This window comes from Gymnogyps californianus, chromosome 1 (genome assembly GCF_018139145.2).
Source record: "Gymnogyps californianus isolate 813 chromosome 1, ASM1813914v2, whole genome shotgun sequence".
Lineage (NCBI taxonomy): Eukaryota > Metazoa > Chordata > Aves > Accipitriformes > Cathartidae > Gymnogyps > Gymnogyps californianus.
This window is the reverse complement of record NC_059471.1, coordinates 156,413,320-156,439,896: the sequence shown is the minus strand read 5'-3', so window position 1 is coordinate 156,439,896 and position 26,577 is coordinate 156,413,320. Positions and strand designations below refer to the sequence as shown.

The 26,577-nt window shown below is 35.6% G+C and overlaps 1 protein-coding gene across 1 annotated transcript; it reads left to right on the top strand.

The window, feature by feature from the left end:
• Positions 1-55: 55 nt before the first annotated feature.
• On the top strand, positions 56-26,348 carry NUP37 (nucleoporin 37). The gene is made up of 10 exons (XM_050903606.1): positions 56-92; positions 1,443-1,662; positions 3,918-4,042; positions 5,014-5,086; positions 11,159-11,253; positions 21,992-22,082; positions 23,912-24,093; positions 24,631-24,681; positions 25,066-25,159; positions 25,989-26,348. Exons 2-10 carry the CDS (start codon positions 1,507-1,509, stop codon positions 26,100-26,102), a joined length of 981 nt encoding a protein of 326 aa, XP_050759563.1. The 5' UTR covers positions 56-92; positions 1,443-1,506; the 3' UTR covers positions 26,103-26,348.
• The last annotated feature ends 229 nt before the right edge of the window (positions 26,349-26,577 follow it).

Sequence of the window (26,577 nt, the reverse complement as noted above, 5' to 3'; positions counted from 1 at the left end):
GAGTGGGAGCCGTTGACCCGGAAGCATAGAGTTGCTGCTCCTGGGGTGGGAGGTGCTGCTAGCTGTTGGCGGGAGAGGCGGTGGCGGTGCCGGTGCGTGATTTGGGGCGCAGAGGTGCGCGTGAGGCGGGGGTAGGGGGGCGTCCCGGCCCGAGGTGAGGGGGAACTCGGAGCTTCGCCCGGTCAGACCCAGGAGCCGGGCCGGCCTACCCGCCGAACGGACGAGGCCGGGCCCTCGCCCTTGCCTGAGGACCGGTAGCGCTGTGGGACCGGCACAGGCTCTGGCAGCCTTGCTCGGGAGTAGCAGCTGGGCCCTGAAGGGAAAAGGAGGGAGTCGGAGGTTAAAGGGGGAGGTAACGGGCACCCACACGGCTCAGTTGCCCGAATTGTGTTTCCTAAAGGAACGAAGCTAATAGCATTCTTGTTTTTTTCACCTAAAGCTAGTCTGGTGGCCTGTGTTCGTGGGAAGCCTTAAAGGAAGAAAACTACGGATAGGGTTAAAATTTTCACTTGGCCTTAGGAGCATGGCTATACAAGTTATACGGCTAAAGTATTTGTGTTAATGTGGTGCTTTCTCATATTAATTAATAAACAAACATTGCAACTATGGAGAGCCTCTTTGTGTCTCAGTGATGCCCGTGTCAAACCTGGGTGGCTCCCAAGCAAAATATTCAGTCTTGGATGCTGAGACCTTCAGATCATTAACACAGCAAAATCTGTCAAACGGCTGAGATTTAAAGCTGTTTTTCCACATTAATTAATGTGTGTAATTAAAGGTCTGATTTCCCAAAAAGGCTTAAACTAGTGTCAAATCTGTACTGGGACTAAAAGGAGTGATTCTGAAATCAGTTGTGTATCTCAGCCTCTTGTGTTCTATTATAGGAGCCTGATTTTCTTGAAAATTGGTTGAATACAGCAAAGTACAAGTTCTTTGGTACACAGAGGTATAGGGGCTCTGTCCTCAGGTGGGGTGGCTTAAGTCATGAAACCGTGTTTAAATATTATGCATGACAGTATTCTCACAGTTTTGCAGCCTTGATTAACTCTGCTTTTAGTTAGACACATACAGAGGTACACAAGTAAAGAGAATTTGAAGGTAGTAATGTATCATTTCTTGTCATTTAGTTGAAAATTTAAGAAATTCTGTATGTCATTTCTGGTGTGTACAGTTCTTGTCTTGGTCTTGGGTTGCCAACAGTAGCACAAAATCTGCAGTTATTGCTGAAGTCTGTAAAGACAGTTTTGAATGTATGTTAGTTAGGTTAGTTAATCTCTTGATTGATAAAACGACATGCTACATCTAAAAATAATGAGCTTAAGTGCAGCTTTTGTGTTCTTAAATATGATGTTGCAGGAAATTTTGATTTGTTATGCCACAAATAACTTCTACATTTTTTCTTTATGCAAATGAGTAATGCATGCTTTTTAAAACTTTCTGTGTAGGAATGCAGATTTTCATCCTGGAGAAGACATCATTTCCATGATACCTTGACTTAGTCCACTGAAAATGAAGCAAGATTCTACTAGAAACACTGCTTACACTGTGGATTGTGAAGATTATGTGCACGTGGTAAAATTCAATCCATTTGATAGTGGAGATGCATGTTCCCTCATTGCATATGGTGGCAATAATTACGTAGTTGTTGGGACGTGCAGATTTCAGGTTAGTTTGTGTTACTGTTGATTTTATTAGTTGCTTCCTGAAACTTTCTTTGCCAGCACCTCTACTGCACAAAACCCCTGGTTGCTTTCCTGTTTCCTCCCCTCCCCATGTAATCAGGTGGGGTTTACTTGTTTATTACATTAACAAGTCTGGGATATCTGTTCTTCAAGAAAAAATATATAGAAGTATATATAAAAAATACACATTGGTATAAATTACCATCCTGCTGGTATGAAGTTCCTTTTGAATAGAATCATAGAATGGTTTGGTTTGAAGGGACCTTAAAGATCATCTAGTTCCAACCCCCCTGCCATGGGCCAGGGACACCTTCCACTAGATCAGGTTGCTCAAAGCCTCATCCAGCCTGGCCTTGAACTCTTCCAGGGAGGGGGCATCCAGAACTTCTCGGGGCAACCTGTTCCAGGGCCTCACCACCCTCACAGTGAAGAATTTCTTCCTTACATCTAATCCAAACCTACCCTCTTTCAGTTTAAAGCCATTACCCCTTGTCCTATCACTGCACGCCCTGAATAAACTGCAAAGAAAACAGAAGTGCTCTACTGGAAGACTAATCTCATTTTAGTATCTCTTGCTAATGTTGGTGACTGCTATCTGAGAACTTAAGCGTGCAGCTTTGGAAATATGTGACTTAATATTTTCTGTACATTGTTCTTTATCATCACAGGGTAATTGGCTCCTTTTTTGCACAGTTATATTTTGTTCTATGTACATTTGCTATTTAGATTAAATTATCTTCTAAAGCATTCAGTTAGCTTGCAAAACAGCAAAGATTACAAATACTTTCAACTTTACAACTAAAGTGTCTGTGTTAATTTTATAGGTATTTCTTTTAAGGAAGGACTGTAGAAATAATTACCTAATATTTTTTTTGGTTTCCCAATTGTTTTTATTGGATCTCTCTCACAGACTGTTAGAAACAGTAAAATGTGTTTTCTTACCTTTAAATTATTTCAAGTCATCATATTATGAAAGTTTTTAAAATGTAAAATACTCTGTACTGTATATTTTTTCATCCTGTATAAGATTTTTTTTTAATTAGTGGGTTTTTTTTGCCTAGATGCTTGAAAATCAATAGGAGACAACTGTTATCTTTGGAATCTATTTTTAAGCTTTTTTCCTTCAACTCACTTCTCTGTTATACAGTATTTTTGTACTTTATCTAGTACGTATAACAGCATAATTGGTCTTATTATTCCCCAAAGTCTTACTGTTGGAAATTTTCTGAAAAGCACCTAGTGCTAACCACAAAAATCTATTGTCATCTGTATTGCCCTCTATCTTGTTTCTGGTGTAGGCCTTGAAAAGAAACTAATTAAAATTTTGACAACCACGGCTACAAGGTAGTTTTTCTGTAATTTTCATATCCTCCCTTCCCTTCCACATGTGGAGTCATTGAGTATTTCAAAGTAGGGGAAGAAAATGCTATTCTTGCTCCTTGCTTCAAGAAGCATTGAAAAACTCTGGATAATTTCATGCTTCCTCAGCTAGGTTCTTCCTAGCCTCTACATTATGCAGAGGGCATACAGAGACGTTCTTTACCTTAAAGCAGAATCGTGACATAGAGAAAATTTTGTAGAAATATCCTTTGAGGTGCTCCATTAGATGTTTTGAAAACTTTTTAAAGTTTTTTAGAGGTCAACTGATTGACTGAGTCCACAACCCCAACTCTTGTTTCATCTTTCCCACCATCCAGTGTGCTCACCAATGGGAAGAATAGACAAGTTGGTAATTTTGGTCATGTTAGGTGACAGAGGGTACCTTTCTAGCTACTGCTGTTTGAAGAACGTTGTTCTGGAAGTGCTAGCATTTTTCCATAGTGTAAAAACAACTTGGAGAGAAGATAGCTTAAATGATGTGCTTGCTTTTGTTCCCATTGTTTCTTCTCATTGCGGTGTGTACGTACTTACCACGCTGTTATAAGTGGCTTTAGTTGTATCTGTGAAGATAATTACTTGTGCAATGAATGGGCTCAGCATCTTTGTAGCTCAGTTCTGATTTTTGTGCTCTGCATTGGCCTCTGGCTTGAGACTGCAATCATTTCATGTATTTTTAAGTACTTACATATTTCAAGTTAATACTTTCTTTATGTTCCAGGTTTTCACTTTGAGGGTGTTAGAATCTAAAAAGATCCCAGATACATGTAATTTTGAAAGCTTTTCAATTTCATATCGGTCTGAATTGTTAGAAGTCATCAAGATGTTGTTCTGGATTAGCTAACTACAATATTTCTATAGGAGGAGGATGCGGAAGTGGAAGGCATGCAATATAAGGCGCTAAGAACGTTTCATCATGGAATCCGAGTTGATGCCATAGCATGGAGTCCAGAAACTAGACTTGATGCTTTACCTCCCCAGATAAGGTATTTATAATAAATGAGTACGATGAATCCTTGTCTCTTACCTGTTTTCCCTAATTCCTTAATATTGGACTAAGTTTAAAGCTTATGGGTGAAATCCAGCTCTTTGGAAATCACTGACGAAGTCTTTGAACACTTCAGTAGAACAACATTTTCATTCTTAGAGTCATGCTTTTTTTGGTTTTTGTTCTACTTCTTGTGCCCCTTGCCCCTCCCCCCAGTGAACTAGCAGTAAATAATTTTTTTTTTTCATTATTTTAATGGACCTAAAATGTAGTTAGTTCCTTCTTTGTACATCTGTGAAGAAGGAATTCTTTTAAGAACTTTACTAAGGATGAGACTATTGTGATGGCCTACTTTATAATGCTATTTGTAATGGTCTGCATAGTATGGGCTGTGTTTAGGAGTAGGTCAGGTGCTATTTGTGAGACCCGTTGAGGTGTAAATCTAGAAAGATAGTTAACTAAAATATGCACTTAAGAATTAAAATGTTCTCAATAGCTTGTAAGCCTCTTCAATATTATGATGGTTGCTTACTGCTGCATTTTTGTACAGTCTTTTGTTTAAAATATGTTAGAAATTGGTTTATGTTTCGGTATTTTAAAACACTGATAATGAGGGTTCTTTTTTTGTGCTCTGCCACTTAACTTCTTCCAAGGGAAGTTTCAGTGGCAGTTACGAGAGATATTTCAGGTAATTGGTAGTTGATTCAGATTTAGCTTTGTAAAATGTTTTGCGTTTCTTTCCATGAAAAAGTATTCTGCGCACTTGATACACACTGTCTTATAGGTAAGTTCCGATTATAACTCTGCTTGTTGCCAAAGCAGAAAAGTTAAGATAGAAGCTTTTGGTTTTTTTCAAAATCTGAATTTTCCTTTGCATGTTACTTTGCAGATTTAAACTGAAGGGAAACTGATAAAAAGTCAACTATTGCAGTGTTAATTGACTGAAGGGCTTTTCTTTGTTGAGTGTAGGTTTTGTACTGCGGCTTCTGACAGGAAGTTAAGGCTATTTACTTCAGACCTGCAGGACAAGAATGAATTTAAGGTAAGGGCAGCTAAGCTGATTTTTTAAAAATTATTTAGTCTTTAGTGAACTCTAATCTTTAACTGCCCTTCTGCCTCATTTTGCTTAATGTACTGCATGAGATAGAGCACTGAACTGTGACAGGTCCTATATCCATCATCTCTAAGGAAAATCATTGTATTGTATATAACTTTCTGTCTTTAAAGTGGGAATAACTAATTATCAGCTACATGATCTTTTGATTAAAAGTATTTATGTAAGAATTTAACCAAATTGAAGAAAAGCAAGTAGAGGCTTATGGATCATCTAAAATATATTCATAAACAGAATGTTCTACAGGTGAATTTCAAGTACCATGTTGGATAAGGTCCCTTTATATAGAGACCTGTCAAATTTTATGTGGTACTGGTTATTGGACTCATCTATAAGAAAAGCAAATTTAGTAGTTTCTCTTTCATGGGGAACTGGAAGTTGCAATTCAATTCTTTCAAACAGTAGAAAATTTAAAGAAAGAATACTGGATTTAGTACATAACTGCAGACAGGTACACTAAACATGCCCATAGGGTGTCACTTGTTTATTTCTAACATAGAAACAAAGGAAATGTCTACTTCAAATGCAATTTAACTTCCTCTTCTTTCAGTGTAGATGGTAGTGTTCTTAAACCAGTGATATAAAAGAAGTGAGGTCTAAATACTATCTTCCCTTTATAAGCTGAAGATTGGTTTTCTGGAGATTTCTTTTGATTGCAAGACATGTCAACTCCTATGTCACTTGGATGTGTACATGTTCTTCAAAATTCTGCCTTTGAAACAATGTCCCAGTCCAAGTACTAATATTAATTAGATGTTTGTGCTAACCAGTTTGAATTGGTTTTGTTGACGTCTCAGCCAAGAATAAGCAAGGCTAATTAATACTAAAAAATCGAGGGAGAGGGTTCCTTCTTTTTTAGTACTTTGGAATACGATAATGTCTCTTTTGGTGAGAGTTGTGTATTGAGTATAAAGGAGAAAATAATAGACTTTCATTTGTGATTTGGTAATTTATATTAGTAAGACAATGATATTTGTCATACAAAAACTAAGTGAATTAGAGATGTCATTTATGTGGCCATACTGATAATGGAATTAAGAAAGGCATGGCATAAGAAGTAAAGATGGATGTTACTTAAAAGCAACGTCTTTTCTTTAAAGAAAATACTTTTTATGTTACTTCATACATGCACATACCCTTAATTTCCTTCTTTCATGTTTGGCCATCTCATATGGCTTTGTCACCCAGGCAGTGAGATAACTGACATAGTTACAATCAACTTGGGTGGCACTTCTGACAAAATATTTCTAAAAGTTCTTAATGCTGTTTGCTTGTGATGTCTGTCGTTCCTTATTAAAGTTATCTATTTATATAGTATCTGCCAGTTTTATGATATTGCAGACAACAGGCTTTAAAGTTGTGAATTATATCTTTTAACTTTTTAGCAGAATGTAAAGTTACTTATTAATTACGTATGTCTATTGCAATTTAAGAAATTTATAGAACTTCATAAGCACACAGAAGAAAGAGAATGGATGAAATCATTAATAACAGTGTAGATGATGGATGGTTAATAAGTGGAAATAATTAAACATATGGATGAACCTGGTACTACAGGCTCTATTCAGCTAAATTCAGCATCTAAATTCTAATTGTTTTATTTATTTTGGATTAACGAGGGACCTGATGGACTGTCTGCTGAAATCAATGAGAATTCTCTTGACTTCAGTAGACACTGGTTCAAGCCACGGATGAGTGTCTTTTTCCACATGTTTAATAAATATGAAACCTGTTAATTATTTTTATTGGGGGTTAATTAATGATCAACAATTTCATGTGTTTTTGCCAAAAATTGAATGTGACAGCTGTGATAGTTCATAACTTTCATACTTCTTCCTGTCCCTACATCATCTGGTCCTTAGCAACAGGTACTCTTCTATACATTCCAGAGTAGACTTCATGTCTGGAAGTCTACATACAGCCCGGACTTAACACTAGGAATTACCAATGGGGTCTGCCATTTTGCTCATTAGGAACTAATTGCTTCCAGAGAATTAATCAGTATTATAACTTCACACTTCACTTAAGCTTTTAACATACAAGTTCAAATAAGCAAGTTTATTCTAATGAAGAATTCTAGTAAGCCGTTTATTACTGAATTAGAATGAGACTACAAACAACACACTTTTAAAATAACAATAATTTTGAATATACCCAATGAGGTGATTCTTTTCTAGCTTATTATCAGTGCATGATCTATATTACAACCAGAGAAGCAAAGGGGGCAACTCAGTAGCACAGTCTGCTGAGTGCTGTTTTTTCAGAATAGAATTTCTGTGATGGGTTATTGTTTTCCCAGTTCTGACAAGATTTTTTTCTGGTATCTGACCAACGCAAATGACACTTTAAAACATGCACTTCTAATTTAGGGGAATTTATTACACAGTAGCTTTGACTGGATGCCTAGAAATAAATTTGAAATGCCACATTTACATTTCCATTAAGATAGCAATTATTTTTCCTACAAAAAGGTTTGTTGGAGAATCGATTCATCTACCCTTAGGACTTCTTTCTGCACAAAACACTCTGACTTGCAGTTATAAACTTCTGCTGCAAAAGTATGTTCATTGCATAACACATCAGAATAATTTTTTATGGTAGGTAGTGAGTATAGAGACCGCAGAACATTAATACAACAGGTGTTGAACATTCAAATGTGGTATTTAGGCTGAACAGCCACAGCTGTAAGTACCAGAAGTATAGAAGTTATTTTGCCCCAGAAAGAGACAAGTAATTACAATATCTTAATTATTGAACTCCAGTTGATATGAATAACCTCCTCCAGTGTCTAATGTAGACAGAAGGATCATAGAATTTGATTTTTGTCAGCTGAAGATATCATGGATGCTTCTTCATTTTTGACACTAGAGAATAAATACTAAAGATCGTTTGGTGCTTATGCAATACAAATGAGAAGTGTTGGCTTGAATTTAACAGTAAAGCTATTAGCTTTGTTTATGCCAGCTCCATCACTGGAATTAACAGTCTAAGAACTTCATTAAGGATGTACTGAGACTGAGGAAAAAGTAAAAATCCATGTTGTTAATGGGTCAGGCTTGGTCTAATGTTAAAAATAATCAGAAAACAGCTAAAAAGACATATTTTTACCTAATAGTGAGGAACTCATTAGGGAGAAGGAAGAATGTGGACTAGTGTGTTTACATTGGTAAAAATGTTGTCTTTGAGACTATCTTCTGGGGTTTTTTGACAAAAAGTGTGGAAAATACTTTCTCCGGGTAATCATCTTCATTTCTTATACCTGGATGATCATTGTACTATACACTTCTTGTCAAGAAAAAAGTAACATCCAACTCTGATTTAAAGTATTTGCAAAATCTCAGATGTTCACAAATACTCGGTGAGCTATGCTGAGCTGGCTTTCAATGAAGTTTGGTACAGTGGTTTCTTAGTAACAGTCAATTGATACCTCAGAAAAGCTATTTCATAAACCTGAGGTTGAACTCACGATGAACACATGGAAGACTTTGATCCATTGTACGGTGCACACTTTACACATGGGATTTTCAGGAGAGGTACAAAATATGCAAACAAAGCTGAAGGAAGTATGTGATTACAGTCAAAATGTAATCTCTGAACATTTTGTCTTTTATAGTAAACAATTAGTATGTGTTGCTTCTGGAGGGATAGACGGAGTAATCTTACTCTGTTTTCCCAGTGGAAAAACTGTCTTGATGTAATTATCAACAAGGAACTTGAAGCATACTGAGTTTTCCATTACTTTGTCAACACGACTAATCCAAAATTTATGGGTTGGATCAAGCCCAGAACAACAAACAAAAGGTAAAATATGACTGATGGATCTTCGTGAAATCTTTTTCTTCTTTTGAGGTTTTCATTTGGAAATGAATTGTGGCTTCCTTCTCCTGCTTCAAATTTTGTTTAATAAAAAGCATATTTCATCAGAACTGTGGAAGTAAAATGAGGCAGGATATTTGAATTCAGAATGCTGAAAATTTGCAAAAGACTTGGCATTTCTGTCTAAATAGTTTAGGGTCATCTTAGAATGTATTAGTTCTAGTATAATCCACTAGGTTTTCATAAAATTATGAGCTATTGGAAAAAATTAAGTTGGCTGCTGACAATGTTTCTGTATTGATGAGGCATTCATAAAATTTTTAGAGAGGGGGATTTAGTTATTGTGCATGCTTGAGAGATTTTTTTTTTTTTTTTTGTCAGTTCTGCATTTGTTCTTCAGAATAGCTACACTTAGAGCACAGATAGTGTGTTTTCCTTGCAGAAAACTGGAACTGGTTGTTTTCATTCAACCTTGTTTTCCTCTGCAGTCTCTCTGTGTTATGCTATTATCAAGACGATATTTTTTTCTCCTTTTTATGATACCTTGCTGGGCAAAACAAGCAGCTATGCCTTGAGACTTAATCAGTGGGACTGAAGAGGATGGAACAGTAACAGATACAACATCTACACATGGACGTTTGCCTGACTTAAAATTTTAAGTGAGATTTCTGTCAAAAAGACCGTAGATGTAGTTAATGAGAGAAAATACGTGTAAATCCTCAGATGGAGCAAACTGGTATCTTAACTAGCTACAGATTTTCTAATGAGACCAGAGATGATTTATTCATACCTAGCCCCCACGTGAATGAATTTGAATGTACTTTAAACTTTGACTGGACCCTAAATGAGATGAGTTTTGCATGCTTGCTTAATGCTAAATGTAAGTTCTTTAACTTAGGTTTTTGAGGATACTGTAAACCTCAAAAGATTACTGATGTCTGTAGATAAGTACAAAACACTTAATAGAATTGAGAAAAAAAGGATGTCTTGATATTGTGGCCAAGACAGCTGAAAAGCCTTCGAAATACATAAAAATTATCTAACTTTTAATTTTTACTAAAACTGGGATTTTGCTTTTATTCAGAAAAGCTATGCTGCTAAGTCGTTTTTTGTTACAGATAAATTATTCTCAGTACTTTGAAATAAAAATGTCATGATTAAGAAGCTTTAGGCGAGAACAATTACACAGTACCAAGGTGTTCCCTTTGAAATGACTTCGTGCTTTCTGATACAACTGTAAATGTTTGCTTTTGAGTGACAGTTCACATGTACATTCACACCATGAGTGCTCATATACTATTATTTGAGAATGGATGATCTATTAATTCACAGTAAAAGAAGACTGTGCACTATACCCCATTTTCTTCCGTCTTCAGCACAACAGCATATAAAGCAGAGAGCACAAAGCACTGTGTCTGTTCTTCTCAAATGTTTAATAGAAATTGTGCTTAATTGCTAAGGTGTTGTATGGCTTGCTTGGTTTTGCTTGTACTGTTGTTCCTCATTTTTGGTTTTCTTAAAGTCTTCAGCATGCATTGTCTTCTGTTTCACCTTCTGTCACTGAGAGTTTTTTCACTGTTTTTTCTAAAGGTAGCCTTTTGGTCTGCCATCTTTAGTGGACATATCCTCTTAGGCAATTTGTGTGTTGACTGCTTGGAAAAGGGCATATACTGGACAAGTGGCTGGTTTATTGCTCCTTCAGGAAAAAACTCTCTTGCTGCTTGCAGGAACCCCTAGTAAAAACTACTATTCAGAGATAAGAGTTACTTACAGTAATTAAAGTTCTTTAAGATATGTAGATCATGCATACATTCACTTCCTGCTCATTCTCCTCTTTCTTTCTGAGATTTATTATCTTCTACCTTCAAAATTCAGTGGTTGAAAGGAGGATAAAAAGTTCTGGTGCGAGTCACTGATCTCTGTCAAGCAAGAGCATCAAGCTGACCTCTGTGGTAACTACAAGGAGTAGTGGGGGGTCTTTTCACCTACAGTATGAATCTATACATGAATTAGGTATTTTAAAGAACTCCAGTTACTGATAAATAATTTTTTTACCTTCCATGTAAAATGATAGCTTTATCTTAACACTCATACATCTTTCCTTTAGTGGGTCTATTAAATACATTGTGGACTGATGGAACAGTCAGCTCTAAGGCAAAAGTATTTCTTTTTTCTGGTTGACAGACATTTGATGGCCACTCAGATTACATTAATGATCTGGTGTTTGCTCCCAAAGAAGGTCAAGAAGTTGCAAGTGTAAGTGATGATCACACATGCAGGTATGCATTTCGTTCAAAACGTTATTGAAATAGTAGTGTTCGGCTTTTTCTGTGTGTGTATGCTTTATATGCTTGCTTTTAAGCATTTATTTATTTTTTTTTTTTAGTGGGCCTTCATAGCCCACTAACAAGACTAGTCCACTAACAAGACAACAAGTGGACTAGTCTTGTTAACTAGGCTTTTTGTTATGACTTGTGGGTTGTTTTTTTTCAAAGCAACATTTTGAACTAACTAGATACAATGTGAAGAAAACTGTTCTGTCTTGAAATTACGTACACTATAATTTCCCCTGCTGGGACAGGAATAAAAAGCATGAGAACAGGAGAGAGGAGACATGCATAGCTCAGCACTGAACTGTACAGACCCTCTCTATTCATTCTGTCATCAGATGAGTCAAGTTTAAAACCAGTATATGTATGTGAGCTTGTCCACTTACTCAAATTTATTAGCCTTACTAGAAGGTGGGATTACATAGCCCAAGGACAGTACCATACTAATACAGTGATACTGGCAGCTCATAATACCATAATTATAGCTGCTTCAAACCCATGTATTTAGTTATTTGTAACTGGAAGTAAAAGGGAAACATGGTTAAATACTTTGAAAAATGCTGGTTAAGGTTTTGTAATACAGGAGCTTTTCCTTGTCAAAAAGTCCCTCATCCTCCTCTTATAGTAGTGCCCATGAATCTATAAAGCTGCTATTCTTATCCTCCAATGCAGCTCACAGTTGGAGAGATCAGGAGGGCAGCTATGCAGGCTTTGCAAGTAATTCCAGTAGCAGCAAGACTTGAGAAAGCATCATCTTTGACTTTTCTTTGTAATAGCTGTGATAATTCAAAACTTGTCTCAATTAAGGAACTGTTTTAGTTTTTTCTCTGATACTATGAATTATATATTTGCTCTTTGAAGTTACCACCATATCAATTCCTACATAAATGACCGGGTAGTACTTAGGGGAAAAGAAAGTCATTTTTCACTTAAGACCTTTTCTACCTGCCAAGAAAGAAGGGAATAGCTCTTAGAATGATTACTCTGTGTATGAGATTTTGGAAAGGGTAGATCATCAACTGGTATAAATCACTGTTTAGTAGCTTTAGTTGAGCTACTCTGTCCTACATAAATAGAAAATCTAAAAGGCCTGTGATTTTAAAACCCTAGGGAACTCAGAAATACTACTTTGAACAGTAGGCAGATTTTCCACAGACGCCCTGTCCATATTCCCAACAAAATCATTAGGAATGAATAGCAGAAATGTATGACTTATTCGTAGCTTGTTCTGATTTATTTCCTATCCTTGATTTCTTCATTAAATCTAAACTAATATTGGGCTTATTCAGCAAAGAGCTGTTTGAATGTGTGTCCTTTTTTTGTTTATTTTATGAAATGCTCAGTGTTCCTGGGATGAAAGAGAACTGTTTTAAAACCAGTAGTCTAATTGATACTAAATTAGAAGAAATATAAATTATATAATTAATGTATACTATCAAGATTTCAACTTAGTAACTCTTGAAAGACATTTTATGCAGTAAACCGTAAAGTCTTTGGTTAAAAGCCATGGGAAATAAGTAGGCTTTTTTTTGTCTACTTGAGTTCTTATTTTTTCCATTCATGCATGTGGAGCATGAAGACTTTTTTTATTGAATTTAAAGGTTACACTTTCAAAACTAATGGAAAATGCATTCCTTGGGACTTACCAAATCATTCCTTACTTACTGTGTAATTTGCTTCAGCAGTAATGTAAGAAGAGGAATAATTCTTCTGTCTGTACTGGGTTTCTATCCTGAAATTGTTCTCAGGATACATCATCTGTTAATACCTTTGGAATAAAGTTCTAGAACAATTAGTACTAGAACATGAAGTTTTGAATGTTTGGGTATTGTTCTGTTAGAGTTCCACTTTTAAGTCTTAATAAAGTCTTAATACAATGTCTCAGTATGTACAGAATATATATGAACATGTTTAGATCTTCCCTGGTTTTCACTCAGTAGTAAGTTTAGCAGAGATCTCTAAGGAACTCACATTTTCAGTTTTCATGCACTAAACAATCTTGCTACAAGCTGCTGCAACAGTGACATCTCAGAGCTGGGTTCAGTCATTTTGGTTGGAAGACAGTGTGAGTCAGATACTGGTTATATTCAATGTTCTTACCTTTAAATTGCTGCTGTGTCATTCAGGAATTCTTGTTTCTTGCACGTAGTCTTTGTTGGCCTTGTTGGTCTCACAACACAAGACTTTTTCCTAGCTGTGAAGTAGAACTGAATTAAAAATACTCTTGCATAAAAATAATTGCAGTAGCCATCTATGTTATGTAGTTGTGAATAAAAGCGTTATGTGCATTCATAGACAAGTGAAGAGGTGTTGGTATGTAAATATGCTGTACGCTTTAATAATCTCACGTTTCCCTGCACTGAGAATCTCAAAACTAATGTAACCTTAAAAAGAATAGCTTTTCTGAAAGAAGACACCTTTGGAAGACTCTTAAAACCCACCATGTTGCACTTATTCACAACTGTATATTAAAGAACAAAATTCCTGTAGCTAAAAATTACATCTGCAAAGTTGATTGAAAAAGTCAAATCCTTGGTCCTAAATATCATGTATTACTTCCTTCATTTTGTCCCAAGGATGACTATGTTCCAAGATGGATGAAGCTGTTCATAAGCATATAGTTAATGTATATATTTGGCAGGATATTGTAATTTTCAAATTTTGCTGTATTTCACTTTTTTACGCATTTCCTAATTGCTTTACTCTTTCTTAAAAAGTAGAATAAGAAAATAAAATTATTGATTGCAAAATTCTAAAGAAAATTATAAAAGACTGGCAGAGGAAATAGCTAAAATAACTACTGTTATATTAAACAAAAATTTGACTCAGTTTTATTTATAAGTCATAGGTGTTAACATATTCAGTACAATTGAAGTAAAAATAAATAAAAGTAAATATCTTGTGTATACAATAAAAAAATCAAATTTAGAATATTTATACATTTCTGCTGAAAGCCAAATTTGGTCATGGCAGAAAAGTAAATTACCTCTTGGATTTAATCTGTTTTCCTTCAAATCTAGTTGTTTTTTCTTCATGATCTACCTTTCATATCTCAGTTTCAAAATTCTATATAATATTTATGTGTAATTAAAGTAATTTGCTTGTCCATTTCTTGGTATCATAAGAGCATGCTTAATGAATAAGAAAAAATCTTTTATGATAGCTTTAAGGAATATTTCATTTAATTCCTTAAAATTGTAAAGCATTATACACTTCTCTGAATATTTGCATTAAGTGTAGGAACGTGTGCATCCTACTTTCCTAATGAGAACTCTGTGTGCAACTCCCTGTGCACCACTCAAAAAAAAAAAAAAAAAAAAAAAATTATTGCTGGCTTTTTCGTTATGATTTGGAAACACAATATAGGAGGCTGCAGGGATTCAGATGTACAAATCATTTTGTTCTGATACTTAATGAAGCCTCTGCAAAAAGAACATAGGAAATGTTTGGAAAACAGCACGACCTTAACGGACACCCCTCCACTGTTAGTTTTTGCCACTAGCTGATGTTTCTTGAATTATTTCATGCAAAATACCATCCTGGTAAAACCCACTAGTCTCATATGCAGGCTAAAAATTAACCTCTGACTGTTAAAAGGTTAATTCAATCTGATTGATAACCACCTCATCCTCCATCCTCATTGTCGTGGTTTAACCCCAGCCAGCAACTAAGCACCACGCAGCCGCTTCCCCCTCCCCCTCCCAGTGGGGTGAGGAGGAGGAAAGCAAAGGAAAAAAAAGTAAAACTCGTGGGTTGAGATAAGAACAGTTTAATAACTAAAGTAAAATATAATACTAACAATAGTAATAATGAAAAATAATAATAATAGTAATGAAAAGGAATACAACAAAAAAAGGAAGGGGGAAGGAAAAAAAAAGTGATGCACAATGCAATTGCTCACCACCCGCTGACCGATGCTCAGTTAGTTCCCGAACCGCGATCCGCCCCTCCCGGCCAGCTCCCCCCTGTTTATATACTGGGCATGACGTTCCATGGTATGGAATACCTCTTTGGCTAGTTCAGGTCAGCTGCCCCGGCTCTGCTCCCTCCCAGCTCCTTGCCCACCTGCTTGCTGGCAGAGCATGAGAAAGTGAAAAGTCCTTGGCTTAAGATAAGCGCTACTTAGCAACAGCTAAAACATCAGAGTGTTATCAACATCATTCTCACACTAAATCCAAAACACAGCACTGTACCAGCTACTAAAAAGAAAGTTAACTCTGTCCCAGCCGAAACCAGGACACTCATACTGAACTAAAAGATTACTGCCAGTGTCAGGCCCTTAATAATGGCAGCATGGCAATTTCTTATGGTCATCAAGTGCTGGATTGGCTTGTATTTTAGAAAGCTGAAAAGGACTCGTCCGTCCCTCTCTCTCCCTCTCTCTTTTTTTAGTTATTCCTTAAACTATATCCTCATCTTCTCTTTTTGTGTGTGTAATAGAAAAGAATGTACAGTTGACTTATCTTCCACTTTATCTGTGAATGTACTTGCTCTGTGAATCCTTTCTGAGTTCTGTTCAGTTACTAATGCTGTGGCTCATGTTGCTTCATAGAGAAGGACTTTGTGAATTTATTTATCAGTCACTGTCAAGTTCAGCCTTCTCTGTTGCACATACCACAAATGCCAGTCCATCAGAAGGTTAGTTTTGCTCCCTGGACAGAGATTCAGGGGAAAGGTTTGATATCACTGGAAACTAAATTAACTAGAGTCTCAAAATTTATTGTAGTGGTTTGTCTGTTTTTAGGATTTTTTACTGTGTAGTGTATTTGTTTACATGGTACTCTTATGTCTTAGTTGTTTTGTGTAGGTCTTTCTCTAGACAATATGAAGGAAAGCCAATGGTAACTCTTGTTTGGTTTTTTTTGTCTTGTGTTCTTTAATGTGTTGCCAGCACTTGTTGCACTTGAGTCTTACCTTGTTAATTCAATAAATATTTCAGTCTTTAGCTATATTGAAAAGTTGCCATTCTAACTTATTCTTGCCTCCAAAATTATATTTTATTTGTATCTTCCCATTCCTAGTGCACTCAATTATGGATTTTTGCCAAAATTTTAAAAAAAGGTATCTTATTTCATATTGTTCTATCTTCATCTGTTTGTGTGATAGAATTCCCCAGTGCCTCTTTGTATAAGAAATGTCATACCAAAATATTTGTCATTTCTGAGGTTTGCTGATTACAATTATCAAGCTAGTTATGCATTATAATTGATGAAAATAAAGAAGAGTCTTGGATTATTTTTAAGAGTCTAGTCTTTGACTTTGCACGCTTTTTGTATGCATCCCTGTATGTCCCCCAAATGTAGTCATAGACTAATTCTGTTATACTTTACAGCCACGATGCAAGTATTAACCAACAATTTCTGTTGTACTTCTCAATCACTATGCAAGTATTAACTGGTCTCCTGTTACAGTATCCAGTCAGCTTAAAAAAAAAAAAAAATCACTTTCCAAATCAAATGTTTGGAACGTTATTTCAGTCTGGTCTTAAGTGTGGATGAATAAACCTTTAGTTAGGGAGTCTTCAGAATATGTGGATGAAATGGTAGCTATTTCCTGTGTGACGCATTATGACTTATGTTAAGGGTCACACAGTCCTAGAATGTACTCTAGCCTATAAATTGTTTTAAATAGAAATCATTGCATTAGATTTGTTTAGCAGGTACCTTATATTTTAGAAAGTCATTGGCAGAACTGTAGTTGAGTTTCTCAGTAACAGTCATACCACAGAAGCATTTCGTTTTACATCTACATTGGAAACAATAAGCTGATAACTAACAGCTAATTTTTCTTTGGTTGAAAGGATACAACTGAAGCTTCATATTTTTTCAAAAATACTGCTTAGTCTCTGGCTTTGCTTTCGATAACTTTAAGGGTATTTCAGTAGTAGTACTGTATATTTCTTGGACTTATTTCTGAGTGTGCATGTTCTGAAATGCATACTAGTGAAGAACAATCAGTTGAGATGCTTGAGATAGTACATATGCAGTTCCCCTGCCTCTCCCACTTCTATCAACATTGCAGGGGATAATCAGAATTACATCCCACAGTTACCAGTGAAAAATAGATCAATGCTTGTATATCCAAGTAGATATTACAAGAAGCTAGAGGTAACATGGATTTTAATGCCAAAACCTGAAAGATTCTAATTACTAATTCTTTAATAACATTGACATTTCCTTTGACCACCAAAAGAAAATGGTGAACATGGGTCAACTTTCTGAAAGAGTATTTACACATTTACTCTATGAAAAGGCGTTTATTTCATGGATCAAAAATAAGTGAAGGAAATGCTCTACAGGCACAAATTTAGGAACCTGTATGCTGAGTCAGGAGATAGTTTAAGATGGCTGTGCCTGGTGGACTAGTGCTAGGCAGCACAGATGAATTTCCGCTTTCTCCCCACGCAAGCACTTGTTTCGCCCAGTGTGCTGAACAGGGAGTTCTCCTACCTAATTCTGCTACAGATTCCACAGCGGTGAACCATTAGTTGGGCAGGTCATTGCCTGATTTATAAAAACTTACTAGAAATTTATCTTGAATATTATACCTTTCTCTTCTCCTGAACAGCTAGAAGGGATTTCTACAGTTCCACTTCAGCCTGCTGTTCTTTCATGTCCTGCCTAGTATCCTCTTCAGATCTTTGATAACCACGTCCATATGGAGTTGGCAGAAGACCTGAGACAAGGCCAGTGTTGGCTGTGTTCTCCACAGTGTTAACTAATCTCTGCACTTCCATTTTCCTTTTCTGAGATCTTCCTCTCCTCCCTCCTTGTGCTCAATGAGGAACAACTTCGCTCTTTACCTTTGTTGTGTGGTCTCTGTAACAGGAATCTCTCCCTTCTCCATAGTCCTCTAGGCTTTTCAGGGGTGATAGTATTTTCCTCACACTTGAAATATGTCTGATGGAGATATAAAGAAACATCAGCAAGGGGTATTTAAGTTAGGTATTATTAAAAAAAAAAAAAAACAACAACAAAAACATGTTGGGCATTTTTAAGAGTACGTCAGACATTAATCTGTGAGTAATGGTTCAAGTATAGTTGATCATGCTTTGTGGTTGGGAATGCTATCAGATATCAAGGTTTGTTCTAGCTGCCACCCCACTCACTAAAATTGTTGGAAATCTTATGTTGAAAGAATTCCCTTTTTACTTCCATCTTCTGGGGATTTGAGAAATGCCTGAAGGTTGCAATATGGTTTTGTTCTTTTACTATTGCAAATGATCATTTTTATTCCGTTAGGATTTGATTTTGCTCTCTAGTTAGAATCAGAAATCAGAAAGTTAAAATACGAAATAAGGATAATCTCCATTGCTACAAGACAGGTTTTCAGATGTTCTAATGAATACTTTGCCAACTTTAATAAAAGTCCATTGTGTGATAAAATTACTACACATATGCAGCATTTCATTATCCATATTCATGCATACGATATAGTTGTTCCATCGTAGTTTGGATATCTTCACGCTTGAGATAACTGCAGCTGTCATTTGTTTAATCATAGGATGTGAGTGACAAGAGAAATGTACTAATATCTCAGGAATTTTCTTTAATGGCATTTGTGACTATTTGTATTTTGTGTTAGTTTAAATTTTGTGAGTACTGCAGTATATAATTTGTCAGTCCTTAGTTACTTAAAAAATAATGAATTTACTGAGCAGATTACATATTATTTTTGAGGCTTTCCATTATTCAAACTTTGGCCGTTATTTCAACTGTGGTTATTCCAATTTTTCTCCTTTAAATTTATTGTGGAAGCTTTTTTAAATAAAAAAAAGTACCACAAGCCCAATAACAAGTCTATACAACAATGGTTGGTGGAGGGAGGAGGAGAAGTAAGAGGGTAACACATTGCAGGGTTACAGAAAATAAGGATGTTTGGAGAAAAGTAGAAACTAGTTTGCTTTGGTATAAAATCATGGTAATATTAGTAAAGTTTCAAAGGCTTTGAATGGGAGACAAAATGCTCAGTCTTTTTGGATTGATTTACATGATAGGAATGTGGACAAAACTAGAGGAGTTTTTAGCATCTGTAGCTGATTTGGTTATGATTACTGAGTAATTGAGTAACTGAAATTCAGTTTGGCTAAATGTTTGGTCTTTGCACATTTTTTTATACTTGGGTTAGTCACAAAGAAATATTGAAAAGAGTTAATTGAACACATATGTAATTGTAAACTTCCCTACCGGCATGGACTTGATGCATTCAGACAAGGATCTGTTTTGATACGTATTGCCTGGTTTGGTTTTTTTTTCCAACACTAAATGATACCATCTTTCTTATCAGTAAAGAAAGAAGAAAATATAAGAGGAGCATTTATCCTTTTTTTCCCCCTCCTATACTGTTTGTTACTAACAATCTTACCATTCTTACAAAGTAAGAGATGCAAGTTTGGCATTTTATAAATAACAAAGTTAGGGAGGTAGAGAGCATAAATTTCTGTCTCAACACCTAATAACCTCACTTACTTCAGGGAAGGAAACATGATGGCATGCTCCTTTGGCCAAAATGATTCACCGTCTTCTGTTATATCATAATTTTCTCCCTGCACAGTAAATACACATGGAAAGTGTTGATTTGACTTGGACAAATCTACAAGGCAAAATTTTTGGCAGTAGAAGAAAGTATTGTATGTTTCTAAATTACCTAATCAAGTAGATATTTCATTTTTTAAACAGTTGTCAGGTTTTTGTTTTGACTTTTTTTAATAAGGACACTGATTCTTCAAGATTAGAGACCCTGTGTTTTATACAGGGAGAATAAATATTTGCTCTGTTGTGGTTTGGCATAAGAGAACAACACTGTTCATTAAATATATTTACTTTATTCCCATATATTTTGTCTAGACTTATGATGTATTATTTAAGAGTTTTTTGAAATCTCTTAAATATAAGGCTCTAAGCACCCTGGTGAGATATAAACTGAAAGAGTCTGAAGGAAGTCGGCAAAAGTCCTCTAGAATAAACAATAACAGTACGTAGCCACTCATCTAACTCAAAAGACTGGGCAGAACACTACTTTAAAAATTGGCTGTTTCTAAGGTTTTGCGTGTCAGGGAGGAAGGATATATGTGTATGTTTCAGTGTTCAAATGCATATAAATAGTACACAGCCTTGTGGTTCAGACTGATGTTCACAACTGTGATGTCTTTGTCCTAGAACTGAGCTACTGATTTTGTAGGAAAAGAGGCAGTTGAGCAGTGGCTGTGAGGTAAAATGGTCTCAGTTTTGGTTTTGTTGCATTTTATAAATGAAGTAGCTTCATGGCTCATTAACACTCATATCGAATGCATCCGAAGAAAACTCACTCATCACCTAACCTAGTTTTGGTGTTTCAGCATACACTTCCCGGTCAATTCATATTGACCAAATATTGTTGATTTTTTAATTTATTTTTTTTACTGCTTTATATGTACTGTAGGTGCTTCTAAAGGAAAAGATTAAACTGGCACATGTGATTTATTTTTTGAAAGCTTGCTGTCGTGGTTTAACCCCAGCCAGCAACTAAGCACCACACAGCAGCTTGCTCACTCCTCCCCCCTCCCAGTGGGATGGGGAGGAGAATCGGAAAAAAAAGTAAAACTCGTGGGTTGAGATAAGAGCGGTTTAATAACTGAAGTAAAATAAAACATAATAATAACAATACTAATAAAAAATATAATAATTGTAATGAAAAGGAATATAACAAAAAAAAAGAAAAAAAAAGAAATAAAACTCAAGGAAAAAAACCAGTGACGCACAATGCAGTTGCTCACCACCCGCTGACGGATGCCCAAGTAGTGATCCGCCCCTCCCAGCCAACTCCCCCCTGTTTATATACCAAGCATGATGTCCTATGATATGGAATACCCCTTTGGCTAGTTCGGGTCAGCTGTCCCGGCCATGCTCCCTCCCAGCTTCTTGCACACCTGCTTGCTGGCAGAGCACGGGAAACTGAAAAGTCCTTGGCTTAAGATAAGCGCTACTTAGCAACAACTAAAACATCAGTGTGTTATCAACAGTATTCTCACACTAAGTCCAAAACACAGCACTATACCAGCTACTAAGAAGAAAATTAACCTTATCCCAGCCGAAACCAGGACACTTGCCAAGACCCTTTGTGGCCTAGCGTTACCTCTGCCGTAGATCCTTTTGTTTGCCTTAGCTTCATTTTTAGTTTCTTATATTTCCATTACTCAATCTTGTCTTACCAGGAAAAAATGGAAATTTGTAGATTAGACAAGCAAAATAGTGCATGGTCTTATCCTTTACATGCTAATGTGGGTGATTTAAGTTGCTTGGTACTTCACTCTAGGTTGCTTGTATCAGCTAGACCAACACTGACCTTCCTGCTTTGTATTGTCTCACTTGTTTATGGTATAGTACAAAGGCTGTAGTGTTGACTGATGAATAAAGTGGGATCGTATCATCTAGATTTCATGTCCAGACAACTAAACTTGCCAAATTATTTGGATATTGCCCTTTTAAACAGAGGCTCTGCCTAGTTCATCAATGTTAAAATACATTATCTTCAGCACTGACCACTTTTACTGACTTCTTGAAGTGATAAAGCACAGACATTATTTCATTTGGTCACTTCCTTTGTGAATGTATTAAGGCACTGAAAGTTAATGTATTTGCAGTCAAATGGCAATAAATAGTTTAATACTTTGCCCTTTTTTTTTTTTTTTTTTTTTTTTTTGCTTTAGGGTCTGGGATTTGGAAGGAAATGAGAAGGCTCATTTTGTTTTACGTTCTCCTGGAATGAGTGTTTGCTGGCATCCTGAGGAGGCTTTTAAGGTTGTGTTTTCCAGCTCTTCACCCTCACCACCTTTAAAATAACAGAAGGGTGGACTTATCTGAACTATGTATCTTGATCCTGTAGTAAGATTGAAGTTTGGGGAGCTAGTGTACATTGTAACTGGATATTGGTTGGATCTGCTAATGTGAAGTCACTGTAAATGAATTCTCATTCCCATTCTCGTCACTTTACCCTCAGTCCCTCACTCCTCCCATCAGAAATATTCCTTCTTGATTACATACATCAATTGTTGTTGATAACTATTCTGCTGATTGCATATTAACTTACAGTTACCAGAGAAAAGGTCAAGTTTTTCTCAGTTATGGTATCACGGTTCACCAATAACACAGACTCTTATAAAGCATGCCAAGTTTTGAAAAGTATCTGTTTGAAGTTAGCAAGGGATTTTGTTGTTGTTGTTCTTGCTTGGAATATATGAAATATTTGCTGAAAAATCAAAGCAAATCAATAAACAGTGATTTTATACTTATCTGTTTATTGTACTAGGGAGGATTAATCAGCTGATATATACCAAAATATTCAGCTTCATTAATGGTCTAGTCCTTGCAATCTGGGATTTATTATTCCTGTTGTGTCAATCAATAACTGCCTTAAGCAGCTACAAATAGGTGTTCAGATTACCACAGACACACACACTTAAAACAGAGAAAAGCAGTCAAATAAGGTATCAAAATATTTACATAGCAATAGGGAAGAAGGATCTCTATTCTCATCACACTTTCCACCAATATCAATATCCAGTCCTTACTAAGAAAACTAGGAAAACTATTGATTCAGGTGGTATCACAACTGAATGTGTTTGCTACTGTTTGCTACTGGGCAACTTTGTTAGCACAACAAAATTACTAGATTTGCCCCAAAATATTGCAATATTACACCAATCTTACCTATTAGCTTGTCTTTTCTTTGACCCTTATCAAAGAGTAGGCACAGGATTTTATTTATTTATTTATTTATTTATTTATTTATTAAGAAAAACCCCTTCAAAAAGCTAGTAAAACTTGACAGACTTGATGGTCGCTGAAAAGCTTATTGCAGGTCAAAATGCTTACTGCACCATGTCCTTTAGTTTGCAGAAGAGCATGTTTTGGTGACAGCTCTCTTTTTCCAAACAAACTTGGATGTTATTGGAGTATTGTTTTTAATGCTTCTTTGCCTTCCTTAATTATTGTTCATGACTATCTGAGAACCATCGTCTTGTCATGGAGAAAATGTCTTTCATCATTTAATCAGGAAGCTCTTTCTACAATACTTAATAAACAACTGCTTGAATATATTACTTTAATGGAAGAAGTTTAGATAAAATCTGTTGCAAACTGTTATAGGATGAAGTAAAGAGATGTTATATAAAATAGTGTGAGTCCAGATTCTGCAGTTACACTGACTAATACTGTTGTTTCCTTGTACAGCACTGTGTCTGTCAGTCAGTTCTTTGTACTCAGAACAGGAACTTTTTAATTTTAAGAGAATAACTTTTTGCTTTACAATTCTAAAAGCACAGTGCATTGGTGGTTAAGAACTGGTGCTTCTAAGCACCAAAATTATATACATAGATATCTAAAGATACATATAGATAAAATAATGTAATCATGTATAACAGTGTGACAGTAGTATAGATTAAAGTGCTTTTTATTTATTGGTGGAAGAGTGTTCAGGAGAATGTTTTCTGGTACAAAATGAAAACTTGTACCTATTTTAATATTATCAATAATTGCTTGAAAGTATGCTAGGTTTGTTATAGAGTAGAAAAGATATTAAGATTCATTACATGCTAAGTTTACAACATTCTGTTAATTTCTCTGAACAGCTGATGGTAGCAGAGAAGAATGGAACAATACGATTCTATGATCTAATTACACAGCAGGCCATTCTCTCCCTAGAGTGTGAACAAACGCCACTGATGTCAGCAGACTGGTGTTTAAAAAATACTCTTAAAATTGGAGCAGTTGCTGGAAGTGATTGGCTAATCTGGGATATCACTCGCTCCAGGTATTTTTATACACGAGATAGGTGTGTTTATTTTCTTCTTAAGCAGTACATGAAGAGATGTGGCTACTTTGCTAATATAGCACTTAAATGCACTATGTATTATATCACCTATTCCATAAATAAATGAACATTCATCAGGAATTATGAAATCCGTACAGATCGTTCCCTGGTATTCTTTGTTTCATCTTTATCTATCAATATTTATCTGTTAAAAATAACGTTGTCTGTCTTTTTGTCCATTTGAGACAGCATGTCACTACTGTTTACCTCTCACTGTAAGTTTTATGTGTTTGTTAAAATTTCATTCTAAGTCATAAACAGCTAATTATTGAACCATAATAAACTGGATAACTACTTCAGTTTTCCTACTCCAAATTGAGATGTAAGCTGCAGGAATGCTCTGGTTTTCCCTCAGCTTCTTCACAGAGAGCAGACAATGTGTCCCCTTCACTGTTGAAATGATACATGCTTTTGGTACTTAGAGTATGGGCTGTAGTTGTTTGCAGAACAGTTTTTTACCCTGAATGTCTGTTTTAGTTATCCACAGGATAAGAGACCCGTCCATGTTGATCGAGCCAGATTATTCAGGTACAAGTGTTGTCTCTGTTCTGGGGTTTTTGGCTATATAAATCTATGTATATGCAAGCAGTTGTGAGTTTAGGGACCTGGTCGTGTCTCACTTTAATAATTTTTAGGGGGACCTGGTCTATAAACTTTGTGAAATTTGTGAATTACCTACATTTAGTATATATGTGTAACATTCCCATGATTTTTTTCTGTTTTACAACGACATGCATACAGGGCTGTGGGTGGTGAATCATTTACAAGCCATTTCTCTGAATTTCTTTCTCTGGTGTTAGTGGAATATCTGACAGCTTCACACAGTTAACCACAAGGGAAAGAACTCCACTTTGTGTGCGTTTCTGATAGTCTGATAGGGATATTTGAAAAGTACGTTCATTTTATTCATAGGTGGTCCCGAGTGAATGAAAATCTGTTTGCAACCACTGGATATCCAGGAAAGACAACTACTCAACTGCTTGTTCATCATTTAGGACATCCCCAGGTAAATTTTTGAGTTCAGCTTTTGACTGGAATTGCATCTGTTCTCTTCAAATCAGGCTCATAAATAGTTAAAAGCTACAATTAAAAACTAGCCCAAACCAGCAGAAATGCTGCTTGGTCTACCTACTTTATTTTGTTTTGTCATCCATGCTAAGGAAAAAAAAAAAATCACACCACACTTAACCTGCTATTTTAAAAGCTGCTTGATCTATGTTTTATTTTGCTTTGCCTCATCAGTGCTAAGGGGAAGAAAAACACATTTAACGTGTTATTTAATAAATTTTTCAGTATTTCTAATTCTAAAGAGGCTAAAAACAGCTCGTTGCGTATTTTACAGGTTTGAACTAATTATATTTTAAATCATTAATGAAAATATATCCAGAGACAATGAACGCAAAACATAAGAAATATTTTGGTTTTGCTGGAGTTAGTATACATTTGTAATGCTTACAGTAAAAAAATTACCTCTAAACATACTAGTTGTGAGTATGCTTAAATAACAGGAAGTAATTTCATTAAAAAAGGTTTCTAAGTTTGAAAGCATGCCTTTAAAATAATAATAATGTTAATAATGAAAATAGTTGAAACAGTTTGTTATCATGGAATATTATGCTGTATCTTACTTAAATCTAGTCAGTAGCTACTGGAACTAAGTAGCAGATAATCAGATTTTTCAGTTGGATTTCTGTTGTATTTTAACTGTATTTGTTAAGGAGTACTAAATCTATGGTGTTTATTTGTCTATGCAACTTGGTATATGAGGTATAGAAATTTATATGGTAAGTTGTATTGATATTCCTCTTTTTTTTTTTTTTTTTTTTTTTTTAAAGCCCATTCTTACTGGCACTGCAGCTGTAGGTTCTGGTTTGACATGGCATAGAACTCTTCCATTATGTGCAGTCGGAGGAGATCATAAAATTTTCTTCTGGGTAACTGAAATGTAAAGTAAGCATTTGCCTTCAATATGAAACTTTACAGCATAATGTCTCTTTTCTAGTAAACGGAAGGAATTTACTCTTTGTACTGATATTTATTCACTTGGAGAACATAAGAAAGGAAGAAGTAAAATATGGAACATTTGTGTTTGATTTTTAGCTTGCAAATACAAGAGCTTTTGTAAAATCGGTTATCATACATCTGATACTTGGTTACTTCCCTTAAAATAAAATGTACACTTTTGTAACATGGTATTTGGTGTGAAATGAATTTTTAAAAGTGTTTTTTTTAAGAGATTTTGTATCCAGCAATCTCAGTCTGGCAATCTTGCTCAGTTAACACAGCTCAAATACTTTGAAATTGTCCAGAGTACCTACGGAAAGAACACCTGTCTCTGTATTAACTTTCCCGACCATCACTATCTTATAAGAAAGAAATGCAATAATGTGCTGTCATAAAATGTTGTCTGTGAACCTATTTGCT